This window comes from Trachypithecus francoisi, unplaced genomic scaffold (genome assembly GCF_009764315.1).
Source record: "Trachypithecus francoisi isolate TF-2019V2 unplaced genomic scaffold, Tfra_2.0 Lachesis_group10, whole genome shotgun sequence".
Taxonomy (NCBI): domain Eukaryota; kingdom Metazoa; phylum Chordata; class Mammalia; order Primates; family Cercopithecidae; genus Trachypithecus; species Trachypithecus francoisi.
In genome coordinates, this window is record NW_022681455.1 from 20,341,856 (window position 1) to 20,355,336 (window position 13,481).

The 13,481-nt window shown below is 41.9% G+C and overlaps 1 protein-coding gene across 2 annotated transcripts in view; it reads right to left on the reverse strand.

Moving 5' to 3' along the window:
- Positions 1 to 1,625: 1,625 nt before the first annotated feature.
- The window catches only part of MBOAT1 (membrane bound O-acyltransferase domain containing 1), a 108,485-nt gene continuing 96,629 nt past the window's right edge, over positions 1,626 to 13,481 (reverse strand). Inside the window, exons 12-13 of one of the 2 annotated variants that reach the window (XM_033216351.1) lie at positions 11,847 to 11,998; positions 1,626 to 4,306 (exon numbers count right to left, since the gene is read on the reverse strand). In XM_033216351.1, coding sequence (XP_033072242.1) covers positions 4,180 to 4,306; positions 11,847 to 11,998 — 279 coding nt within the window. In that variant the 3' untranslated portion in view covers positions 1,626 to 4,179. The remainder of the gene's footprint in view (positions 4,307 to 11,846; positions 11,999 to 13,481) is intronic. The other variant, XM_033216353.1, reaches the window with a different exon arrangement.

Here is a 13,481-nt window from a genome sequence, read left to right on the forward strand (position 1 = left end):
GAAGGTTATGGTAACACGACCATTATCCCACATTGATATCAATCACACCGTTCTCCTGAGAAAAGGGAATGGTGACCATCAGCAACTTAACAGCACATCTATCTCCCCACTCCTTGCGTGTTTAGCAAGCTCCCCAAGCGACAAGGCCAGCTGGTCTGCATTAGGAAACCGCTAGACCAGGTGAGTGTTGGAGTTACTTCCAGCTTTAAAACTCTGTCTCTTTGAAAACGAACGTGCTCTGCACCAGGCGGTGAGATGGTCTCTGGAGTCAGCCAAACCAGGATTCCAACCTCAGCTCCTCCACTAACTAGCTGGGTGACTGTCAGCAAGTTACTTGCTACTTGCTTTCCACATTTGCAAAAGAGAATACTGCCAAGTTCACAGACTGTGTTAGGAATGCATGTGAAAGTAGCTGTCAATGACTGTTAGTTTTCTTTGTCTCAGTACAAAGTAAGTAGTGTCAGATAATTTTAGGGCATTAAACAAAGTTCACGTGGGCTGCACCATCTCTAAGCAAATACCTTCCCTCTGGAGCTTCATGAAGTCTTTCACTAAGCCTGCAAACTTCACTAAAGGTCCCTCCGGAGGGGGACTGGCCACCCTACTACCCCTATGGGCAACCATGAGAGCTCATTCTGCTCCATTGGGTAGCTACTGCATTGACTGGCACTGACATGTTGCAAGCTCAATACCCAATTTCAGGACAAGGGCAAGTTTCATTTCACCTGGACATGAGGCTAGGCAGCAGTGATGCTGCTGTCCTGGGTAATTCTCAACACTGTAAAATGAGATCACTCTAAGAAAACAAGGATTAGGCAATAGATCACTTTATAACTTCTGAATGCTGGAATTCTCCTGGGCACTCCTATTGCGCACTTCTCTGGATCATGTCTTTCTGGGCATACTGTGAACTCTCCAAGAGCAGAGAATGGGGGTTTTCAACATCTTTTACCTGCAGTGCCTCACAGAGTGCCAGGCCCACACCAGACATGACACATTTGATAAATAAGTGAATGCATTAATTAATGGATGGGTGGATCAGAGGGGTTCAGACTATGTAAACTGGCTGCCTGAGTGATTATATCACATAATGTGCTTTCAGACTTCCCCCAAAACACAAGCCTTTATTTCAGAAACTAATTCTGAAAAGCAGAAACGATGTTTCCCAGTGTAAAAGTGACTCAATCAAAACTGTCAAGTGCAATGATGCATTAAACTAATCCATTCAATCCCTCATTCATTCAACAAACACTTACTGAATCTTCATTACAGGACAGGCACTATGCCAAATGCCAGAGACAAGAAGAGAAAAAAGATGTGGTCCCTGGAGAAATCAGGCATCAATCACTTTCTTTAAGTTTCCTGTGTGGTTCCATTGTGCCGTGGGAGTTGAGAAGGACCACCTGGGAGCCTGCAGAGTATCAGAAGGACACACACTGCACCAGTTCTGGGGGCCACCTAACTCCTCTGTTCTTCTTCCAGTTTTCTCCTCCTGCCTTTTTCTCTCTTAGCCAGTCAGAATCTCAGACTGAATTATTTATTGCTTTTTGCAACCACTGAATAATATTTGAATAATATTCTTGCTCCATATAGTTACCTTCAAAGTACGAAAAAAAAATAGAATATTTTAGATTTGGCTTTTTCAAAAACAAAACCAGAAAGTGTATTTATTTTCAACTGAAAACTCACAATCCAATAAGTATTTATTAAATGCATCTCATATTTAGGACAACTTGGAAATCTAAGGTAATAAAAACAGTCCCAACCTTCTGTCTAAATGTTGGTCCTCAATTGAAATCTTTTTCTATGGGTAAGTGGTTTTCAGAAGAAGAAGGATGCTAATCAGTCTCCTATGTGTTCCTGTATGTTCTTTTTATACAGAATAAAGCCTCATGTTTGTGTCCCAGAGCCTACCACCAAGTCTAACATATAGCATCCATAAGCTCAACTCCTAGAGGTTTGACTTCTCCTCATTCCATAAGGAGTAATCAATTCTGGGCAGTCACTAGTGGGACCAATGGCCTCAGTTTGCCCAGGACTGAAGGCTTGAGAGAGTCCTTGGTAAACGAGGGCAGCTGGTCACTGAAGCAGACACCCCTCCTTTCATTACCAAGTTCTTCTTTCAGACATGAGGATACTTACATTACATACAGTGAAACCTGGTCATCAATCACATTGTAAATTCAAAGACTTCACTGTAATATGAATATTCTACATGTTCATATTATTACTACACACCAATGGTAACATTTACCATTTTTGCTAGTTTACAAGATGTACATTTTTCTTGGTCTTGTACCTCAAGCTATTCCTGGTGGAGACAAACTCTGACAGATTTTAGGTACCTACAACCCCTTCCCCTACCCACTATCTAAGATTCTTCCTGAGACAGCAAAGTAGGGTTGCCCCAAGATTTCCTTGTTAAAGTAGGGTGAGACTCATGCAGTAGCTCACATCTACTACTTCTTAACTTTCACTATCCCAAATAAGGACTAGAGTTTGGGTTCTAGTACTCGCCCCCAGCACCAGGACTGTATGCATGCTTTAGAGGGACAGGCACACCACATTCACATTTCACTACCCTAAGAGAAGCACCAGTAGGACACCTTATGGAAAGACTCACAGCTGGTGGTCTTCATAGGAGCATCTGGGGCACAAATCTCAGCTCTACCACTTATGCTGTGATCTTACGGCAGCTGGCAAATGTACCCTCATCTGTGAAAGGGGGTAAAATCCTACCTGTAAAGTTGGGAATAAAGATCTGAAATTATACCAAAACATAAGACACCCAAGGGCCTGAAATATACAGTAAAACCTTAAGTTGGTGCACATTTGTTAAAACACACACACACACACACACACACATGCACAGGCTTCTGAACATCAAGTCTCTATTCATAGACAAAAGCAATTCTTCCCATCAGAAACATTTCCTTTATATGGGAACATACTCTTTATTCAATAAGAAACTAATGTTTTATCATTGGATTTGAATAAATTTTCTCCTCCCAAGCAACCTGATTGAGAGTACACCATTGCAGCATATATTTTATTATTATCATCATTATTATTTTTCACAACATTTAATATCATGTTTCCTTCTCTCACATAGAATATTACCCAATAGAAGTCTCCAAAAGGGGCCATAGCACATTCATAACAAAGATAGAAAAGACAAATTTCAACATCTGCTTTCCAATATGATGATTCAACTAGAACAAAGCTGAACTTCTCAGCCATGAAACTGAAAAAATGAAAATCAGCCCATGCGTACATCACGGCCAGCCATGATCATTAACACCTCCATGAAATGAGGGGAGAAGAGAGAAACAACTGCTTCTTCTCACCAAACTTCTACATAACTTTAAATTACTTTTTAAAAATTTCCTAAAAGGCATTCTGCTGCCTCATGAACATTTGAGTGTCTTCTCAAGGCCATCCCTGGGCAGGCAGGCGGCTCCTGTGAACTGGAAAACATTCGGGAAACAGCAGCCCTCTTCAGCTCCATGTACAGGAAACTTTCTGATTTTCAGTCTTGGCTCAGGTCAGAAGAAAAAGGGGAAAGGTTACATTCCCGGGAAAAAAAATGCAGCCTATTTGAGGGCATGTCTGACTTTCAGTCCATGCACTAGTCCTCTTGACTCGTAGAATTTTCGATGCCCTGAAACCATGATCCCTCCGCCTCCATGGTCCTCTGAGTGTAGTTATTATGTCTGCAAACTAGTAATGTCACAAGTCAAAGGATCTGGGGCTTCCCAGGGAACTACCATGTCTGAGTATATTCTGATTTGAGAAACCTGTGTCAAGTCTTCTCAGCACTCGCCTTCTAATTTTTGGAGCCAATGCCTGGGTTCCAGCATCCAGGTCACAGTAGCTGGAAATCATGCTGGAAGGGCGAAAAGCCAGCACCCCAGAATGGACTGTCTCTGCAGCTCTGGCACATTCTCCACACACTGCCGCATCACTCAAATGTCCTATAAAATATTAAAACCAATCACCTGGACATGGCCGATTTATCTGTACAAAAAGGCTTTATAAAAATACTCCCTGCACTTTAAAAAAGAACAAAATAAAGATGCATGTAAACATCGCCTCTAAGTCACCAGAAGAACCCTTGAGTCTTGTCATCTCATCTTTCGAACGTTCTGAAGTTCTGCTTGTCCGCTTCTCTTGGAGGTATCAATCTGTTTTTCTCTTATTGATAGAGTTCACAGTCTGAGGCCGCCTTTGCGTATGAGCTTGTGGTTTCATTGGCAGAAATAGTATTATCAGGAGACTTATGATGTGCAAATAAAAGTACATGGACCTGGGAATAAAAATACACAAAAATTATATTTCAAATAAGGATGTAGATGGGAAACATCACCTAATTACATCACCTACAGTATGGCAAGTGAGAGCACTGTTTTTGGCAGTAGGAGACCTGTCTGTGCTCAGGCTTCCCTTGATTTGCTCCACAGATAACTCCCTTTGGTAGGTGAGCGGGTCACGGATAGACTGAAACCACAAAACTGGGCAGGGCAAACCAACTGGCTCATCTGTGGATATACATGGTACCATCCCATTGACATAACAGGCCAACCAACAGAATTAACCCGACAGCCAGACACCTGCAATATTCAAAGTCTAAGGACTCCCAAGACCAAATTCAAACCCAGTATTGTCATATGACACTTAATGACATTTCAGCCAATGATGGACCACATTAATGATGATGGCCCCATAAGATTATAATAGAACTGAAAAATTCCTATCACCTAGTGACGTCGTAGCCATTGCAACGTCATAGGCGACGCATTGCTCACGTGTTTGTGGTGATGCTGGTGTAAACAATACTACACTACCGGTTGAATAAAAGTCTAGCACATACTATCACATACAATACATAGTACTTGATAATGACAATGAATGATTATGTAACTGGTTTATATATTTACAATACTATACTTTCCTTTGTTATTTTGGAGTATACTCCTTCTACTTATTAAGAAATAAAGTTAACTGTAAAACAGCCTCAGGCAGGTTCTTCAAGAGGGATTCCAGAGGCACTGTTATCACAGGGGATGACAGCTCCATACGTGTTATTGCCTCTGAAGACCTCCCGCAATGGGACAAGATGTGGAGGTGGACCACAATGATACTGATGATCCTGATCTTATGTAGCCTAGGCTGATGTGTGTTTGTGTCTTAATTTTTTTAACAGAAAAGGTTCCAAAAGTAGAAAACAAAATAGAAAATAGCTTACAAAAAACATAAAGAAAAATGTTTGTATACCTGTACCATGTTTGTTGTTGCTGTTGTTTCGTTTTTTTGTTTGTTTGTTTTTGAGATGGAGTTTTGCTCTTGTTGCCCACGTTGGAGTGCAATAGCATGATCTCAGCTCACCACAATCTCCCACTCCCAGGTTCAAATGATTCTCCTGCCTCAGCCTCCCAAGTAGCTGGGACTATATGCGCCATCACGCCCAGCCAATTTTGTATTCTTAGTAGAGACAGGGTTTCTCCATGTTGGTCAGGCTGGTCTCAAACTCCCAACCTCAGGTGATGCACCTACCTCGGCCTCCCAAACTGCTAGGATTGCAGGCATGAGCCACCATGCCCGGCCACCATGTTTGTTTTAACCAAGGTGTTTTATTACAAAAGAGTCCGTTTTTAAAACGTTTAAAGTTTATAAAGTTAAAAAAGTGACAGTAAGCTAAGGTTACTTTATTATTGAGGAAAAGTTTTCTTAATAAATTTAGTACAGACTAAGTGTATGGTGTTTCTAAAGTCTACAGTAGTGCACAGTGATGTCCTAGGCCTTCACACTCACTCACTACTCACTCACTGACTCACCCAGAGCAACTTCCAGTCCTGCAAGCTCCATTCATGGTAATACAGGTGTACCCTTTTTTATCTTTGCCAGATTTTTACTGTACCTTCTCTATGTTTAGATACACAGATACTTACCATTGTGTTTAAATTGCCTACAGTATTCAGTACGGTAACATACTGCACCAGTTTGCAGCCTATGAACAATAGGCTATCCCATATAGCCTCAGTATATAGTAGACTATACTATCTAGGTTTGTGCAAGTACACTCTATGCTGTTCAAACAACAATTAAATTGCCTAACGATGCATTTCGCAGAACATATCCCTGTTGGTAAGTAACATATGACTGTATCCTATTCCCTAAACACAATGCAACTAACACTTTAACCCATTGCTCTACTCAAGTATAAAAGGTTCTTCTTTTGTGTCTTATGAGCTAGAAGAATCCCGATTTTGAAAATCCAGTCCATAACCCTAAAAATAACTGTCATCTAAATTAATAAAAAAACAAGTTTTGCTTTGATGTTTGTGGATTTCTATTGCGAAGCGTAGTATTCAGCAGTATGCACAACGTAGATATGCAATAAATATTGGGCATATCAATACATGCAAGTAATTAGAAACAGCTGCATTGGCACAACTGTTCTAGATCCATCTGGAAAGGTTCAACTTATATTTTCCCTAATGCTTTTTGAAGAAAGGAAAATAACGCTGGGGAAGGAGGAAAGCACAACTGATTTATGCATCATTCCCCAACTTCTGTGATTATAAGGTCAGACACATTAGAATCAGAAAACTCACATATGCCCCTAAACTTCTCCATCCTTTAGCAGGAGGAATGCCTCCTCGACAATATTTACAGAATAGTGAAGAGCTCGAACAGAAGCGAACATACATGCATTCATTTATTCTTTCAATAAGCATTTACTGCTTAGGATATGCAAAACAATAAACTGGATCTACAAAAAGGCACCAGCCTCCACCCCTTCCCATGTGGGAATGGAAACAAGACAAGTACATGATTGACAGCTGTTTAACCAGGGAAGGGGTAAGCAGCCACAGCAAGGGACCATCTAATTCACTGTCTAAACCAAGACATTACTGAGAGTGGAAAAAGTGCTCCACAGATAAACACGGTGGTTTAACAGGTATAGACTGGGATTCTCACAGGCACACCTTAGACACAGATAACTCCAGCTTTCAAAACCTGCACATCCAAAATATGTGATACTTTGTTCTTGAGCTTTGCCTTAGTCTTTCCTAGGTGGCCAAATCTACACTGGGACAATTATGTTAGGTAAAATCCAGCTACTTTGAGCACCAAGTGGAAAACACCTAGTGAGGTCTAGTAACCTCTTCTGACATTTCATATTTCTCTAAAATTTGAAGGAATATTTCATCTTTCTATTATGGAAAGACTAAACTAACATTTATTGATCATGTCAGGTACTGACCTAAGGATCCAGATATAAAGATGAATTAGGCAGGGTTCCTGCTCTCAAGGAGTTTGCCATCTATGAAAGTTTCTATGCAAATTCTAATGTTCCGGCCAGGTGCAGTGGCTCAGGCCTGTAATCCCAGCACTTTGGGAGGCCAAGGTGGGTAGAATGCTTGAGTCCAAGAGTTTGAGAACAGCCTGGGCAACATGGCAAAACCCCATCTCTACAAAAATTAAAAAAAAGTAGGTGGGTGTGGTGGCACGTGCCTGTAATCCTAGCTACTCAGGAGGCTGAGGTGGGAGGCTGAGGTGGGAGGATCACCTGAACCAGGAGGCAGAGGCGGGAGCAAGCTGAGATCGCAATCACGCCACTGCACTCCAGCCTTGGCAACAGAGGAGAACCCCAACTCAAAAAACAAAAAGAGAAACAAATTCTAACGTTGTTACCCACTGAATTTAAGAAAGAGTTATCCAAGTAAAGACAAAATGATGTATGTGAATTCGCTTTTCAAAATGATTTCATAGAAAGGTTCTTTCATAATATATTTGAGTATTCACTTGGGCTCATCTACTACTTAAAGAAGTTAGACTGAGCACTCTAAGGCTAAGATCTGAAGCCACTTTCGACTGAACACTGACTAGACCTAACAATGAAGTACAAGTGAAATTTCAACGTTAAGCAATGAGGATCTACTGAGAAAAGGGTTTGCAAACATCTGTGGTTTACTATTGGCTACTGAATTTAGCCAAAGGGGAGGAACAGATCTGGAACACAACCAGGCCTGCCTTCACTAAAAAACTATGCAATTTTCTTTCTTGTCCAAATTCAGGGATTTTCTTAAAAGATTATGAAACCACGGCTTGAGGTGTAATCAATCTGGAATAGCCGCTGGCAACATGTGGCTGTTAAAATTCTAATTAATTAAAATTCAATAAAATTGAAAATTCAGTTCCTCCGTCCAACTAGCTGCATTTCAAATGCTCACTGGCCACACATGTTGGGTGGCCAGCATCTCAGACGGCACAGATGTAGAGTATTTCTGTCATCATAGAAACTTCTTTTTTTTTTTTTTTTTTGAGATGGAGTCTTACTCTGTCGCTCAGGTTGGAGTGCAGTAGTGTGATCTCAGCTCACTGCAATTCCCACCTGCCGGGATCAAGCAATTCTCCTGCCTCAGCCTCCTGAGTAGATGGGACTACAGGCACATGCCAACATGCCTGGCTAATTTTTTGTATAATTAGTAGAGACAAGATTTCACCATGCTGGCCAGGCTGGTCTCAAACTCCTGACCTCATGATCCGCCTGCCTTGGCCTCCCAAAGTGCTGGGATTACACTTTGGGATGAGCCACCATGCCCAGCCATCATAGAAATTTCTATTGGACAGAGCTGATCTAGACAGGAAACTTAAATTGTATAAATAACTAGAAACCAGAAAATACACTAGGCTGGATCATTTAAAATAGGCCTACTTGACCCAAAAAAATGTCAACTCCTGTTTCATTCTAAACAAAGATGTTTAAAAAAATATATTCTGGGTTGTTTTTAAAAATAAGTGAAAAGTAACTTAAAAGCAATAAAAAAATAAATAAATAAGTGAAAAGCTACTTGATAATTTAATTCTGCCCCTTGAGTTCCTGCCAAGCCCAGGAATTGTTGTTTTAGTTGGTTAAATGCAATATTATCACTAACAAATCACTTATTATGATCCCCAAGCAGTAGTTTGCATCCAAAATAACTTCTCCTAAAGAAATTTTTAGTAACTCCACTACTGATATTGCTATTAAGGGAACGCTGAGTCTGAAACTCGGGTTTAACATTTAGCTGCTGTGTAAATTTTGTTACTCACCTTCTCTGAGCCTCCACTTCCTCGTGTGATAAACAGGGACACTGATGCCTACCCCTGCTCTCCTCAGCTCAGCTCACCTCCCTCCACCTTGGATTCTATGTTCTGCCCACATTCACGTTTCCCTGGTCTTCAGTGCATGGAGCGTCATGTACACTATGGGAGGCTACATGATGGGGCTTTTCCAGGCTATTTCCAAGTCTGGAGCACTGCCCACAATGCTCACACACACTGAGCCTGCTTCACTCCCACTGCACAACCTCCAGGACTGAGCTCAAAAAGATGTCCCCAATGCCTAGGCTGAGGCAGATTCCTGTTACATACTCTCTTAAAACTCTCTACCATTCGCTAAAAGTATGATCTCAGCATGTATTTATACATTTGTCAATTACTACCTGTCTTTTCCATCAAGCTATCACCCCAGCGAGAGCAGAAATGATTTCTATATTTTGCTTTCCATTCTAGCCCCAGATTCCAGCACAATGCCTAGCACACTACAGGTATTACATGATACTGAGTGGAATACAGGCACTTCTGCTATAGCATGATCAATATATTCCTTAAAAATCTCTTATGAGGCAATATCAGGGGCTTAGAATACCAGGGCTTACAGGAAAAAAAAAAAAGTCATGTTAGAAGTACATAACTCAAAACCTAGGAGGACTCTGTAACAAAAACAGAGCTCTAAAGGAAACAATTTGGACAGCCCCTGCAGACAGCTCAATGGTGCCAAAGGCTGCTTCTGGGCATGTTAAAAATGCAGAAGGCAAAAGGGCAAATGTTGGCTTGAGGGCACTGAAAAATGGGAATGAAATTGGAGCTGGAAGCACATGGGGCGGCCCTAGGTGGGCACAAGGAGGCAGAAGCAGTCAGAATGCCAGCTTGGGGGTGCGCCTCTCTGGGGAGGGAGTCCCAGTGAAGGGGGCTCCTGTTTGAGGTGTCATCAATCTGGAATAGCCGCTGGCAACACGCGACTGTTAAAATTCTAATTAATTACAATTCAATAAAATTGAAAATTCGGTTCCTCTGTGCCACTAGCTGCATTTCAAATGATCAATGGCCACATATGTTGGGTTTCTCAGTTCCATTTTCTTCATCTAGGACTGAAATGACTCCTACCTCTCTAGCAGCTGAACTGAGGGCTTCTTTTTGACTGAAGCTTATAATCCTCTTCCCACTCTTCTGACACCCCTTTGCATAGAAAAATTTGGGTATAAACCAGTACAGCTTCCACGTTATATTGACATAAGTTCTTATCACCTAACTAGAAGTACAAAAGCATATATTGTAACAACATGGACGTCATTGATCTGTGTTGTATGGTTCCCTCAACCTTCTCTTTCTATAGCCTCAAATAAATCATCCCACTTATAGATACTTTTATACATGAGTAGTAAAAAATTCTTCAATCCCTTCATGACCCCTCCATCGGCTATAGGGAATTCCCAACTTAAGAAGAAGGTGTGTTTGCACTGTTCATTTCTAAGTCATCTTTTTTTTTTTTTCTTTTTTTTCTGAGACAGAGTCTCGCTGTCTCCCAGGGTTGGAGTGCAGTGGCGCGATCTCGGCTCACTACAAGCTCCGCCTCCCGGGTTCACACCATTCTCCTGCCTCAGCTTCCCGAGTAGCTGGGACTACAGGTGCCTGCCACCACGCCCGGCTAATTTTTCATATTTTTAGTAGAGATGGGGTTTCACCGTGTTAGCCTGGATGGTCTCGATCTCCTGACCTCGTGATCTGCCCACCTCGGCCTCCCAAAGTGCTGGGATTATAGGTGTGAGCCACCACACCCGGCCCCTAAGTCACCTTTTAAAAAGTGATACGATGTTCCAAAGTTAACCTAAAAAGCCCGTGCAACTCATTAAATCATGCAAGGTAGCATTTATTAGGTACAGATTATACGCCAGATACTGGCCTGAGCCCTCTGCACATTTACCTCATTAATTCTAATACCCAGCACTAATGATGGTGCTCTCAGGTGAATTCTCTTCTCAGCCTCATTTTCCAGTTGAGAAAATACAGGTAAAAGAGGTTAACAACTTGCCAAAGGTCACACACCATCAGTTCACAAGAGCATGTGCTCAACCACTTCACAACCGTGGAGAAACACAACTCATTACACATAACTGTGCAAGAATAAAAGTCAGTAATTAGAGGTTTGCAGTTCACCTGGAGCACAGGTGTTTGACTATAAGGGTTGGTCTGTGGTGCGAGCCTCCTCCTCCTCCAGCCTCAATTCCACATACGCCCCTCCAACACATGCAACTGACCGCATAAATCCCCCACCAGCCTCACCATGAAGCCCCTCTGCACACTGCTCGATCAGACAATGCCAGCCTCAGCTGCTTCCCCAGTCCTGCCTCCATTTCTGTCTTACTCTCAGACACCTCATAGTCCCCAATACAGCCTACCTCCCATCCCCCAGGCGAAAGAGCTAAGGGCAGCAGATTCACCCTCTAAGTTTTTTATCAGGGTCCATCCCTTCAAAATATACTGCCATGAGAGGGCCCCTGAGTGACATTCTGAATGGCTTAAGGCATTTCTGTCAACAGTGCTCTTATGTATTGGAATGTATGCACTGGCGTCTCCAGGACAGCCATTTCCTTTTAAAGCTTCTATGGACATTTCCCACATTGAAGCCCCCGTTAGAAGTGTTTAGGACTCCTTCATTCAATGTACCGCCTCCTAAGTCAAACACAGTGAAAATAGAGTTGTTTACTAGATGGCAACTGAGAACAATGGAAACTTACTTGTATAAGCTGATGGTCGGTTCAACTGCCAACATCACGAAGGGCGCCACCGTGTAAGAGACAGCCAGCTGAGTGACGGCCCAGGTGCCTGCAGCATACACAGCCTTGAGAGCTCTTGAAGAAAGGAAGTAATGTCTGTAGTTGTTCCTGACCTGCAAGCCAACACAGGCAATTGCAGTGAGGAGGGGTTAAAAAACAAATGACAACTTCTACTCTGTGCATGCAGGTAGTATGCCACAGGAACACAGGCTACAGAAGACAACCAACATCTGAGTTGTATTCTCAACTACAAATACCGTCAGGACTCCTTTTTTTTTTTTTTTTTTTTTAAGACAGAGTCTTACTCTGTCACCCAGGCTGAAGTGCAATGATACAATCATAGCTAACTGCAGCTTCAAACTCCTGGGCTCAAATGATCCTCCCACCTCAGCCTCCCATGTAGCTGAGACTACATGCACATGCCACCATGCCCAGCTAGTTTAAAAAAAAAAATTTGCAGAGATGTGGGTCTCGCTTTGCTGCCTAGGCTGGTCTTGAACGCCTGGGCTCAAGCAATCCTCCCGCCTCAGTCTCCCAAAGTGCTGGGATTACAGGCGTGAGCCACTGTGCCTGGCCAACTTTTCTTATTAAAATAATAATAATAATAATACGTGTTCACTATAGAAAAATGGTCAAACAACTAAGCAAACAAAAAAATTTTTCTTTCTCTTTTAACACCTCCCAAAGGAAAGCATCACTTAAAAACTTGGCGCAGAGCCATCCAAGCTTTTTCTATTCATATGCATCCATGTTAATATTCTTACTGGCACCAATATAATTCCTAGCTCATTTTTTCATTTAGTAATATATCATACACTTTTTTCCATGTCAGTAAATATTAATCTCTAATATAATTTTAAGTTAATCTGAAAGAGTTAGCTTGTCTTCCCATCCCATTTTGCTATTATAAACAATTCTGTGATGCATATCCTTGTAAATAAAGCTCTGCCCTGTTTCCTAGTTACTCCCTTCAGGTAATGATAACACAAATAATATTACTATTACTAATAATACAAGCAGCTACCATTTACTGAGTGCTTACTCTGTGTGCCAAGCCTGTGTTAACACTTTGCATGGCTCATCTCTGGTTGATTCTCCCATCAAGCCTATTATGTTAGCATCATAATTCTCATTTTACAGATAAAGAAACTGAGACTTAGGTAAAGAGACAATTTTTTGAAATGGAAAATGCTAGGTCAAAGGATACACTCATTTGTAGGTCTTTTGACACATGTGACTAGACCTGCCTCTAGAAAGACCCCCAGTTTCCAGATTCAGGTCAAAGGCAAAGATGGAGACAATGGCTGGGCGATAGGCAGGTCAGCCTCAAAGCAGAAGACGCATCAGTGCTCAAGGCTGCCTCTCAGCCCTAAGTTCCTCAGGACAGAGACCAGGGTCCATCCATCGAGCAATGCTGCACATCAGGTATGAGATTTTACTGGGTAACTTCTAGGGCCCAAAGACACTTCATGACTGTTGAGTTCAATCTCCTTCTAGACAAAATAAAAACACTGTTCTATCAACTTTCTCCTCTCTATCCCCTACATAATTTGTTTGCGAATAGTGTTTCCAGGCCATCCAAAAGAAAAGCTCTAC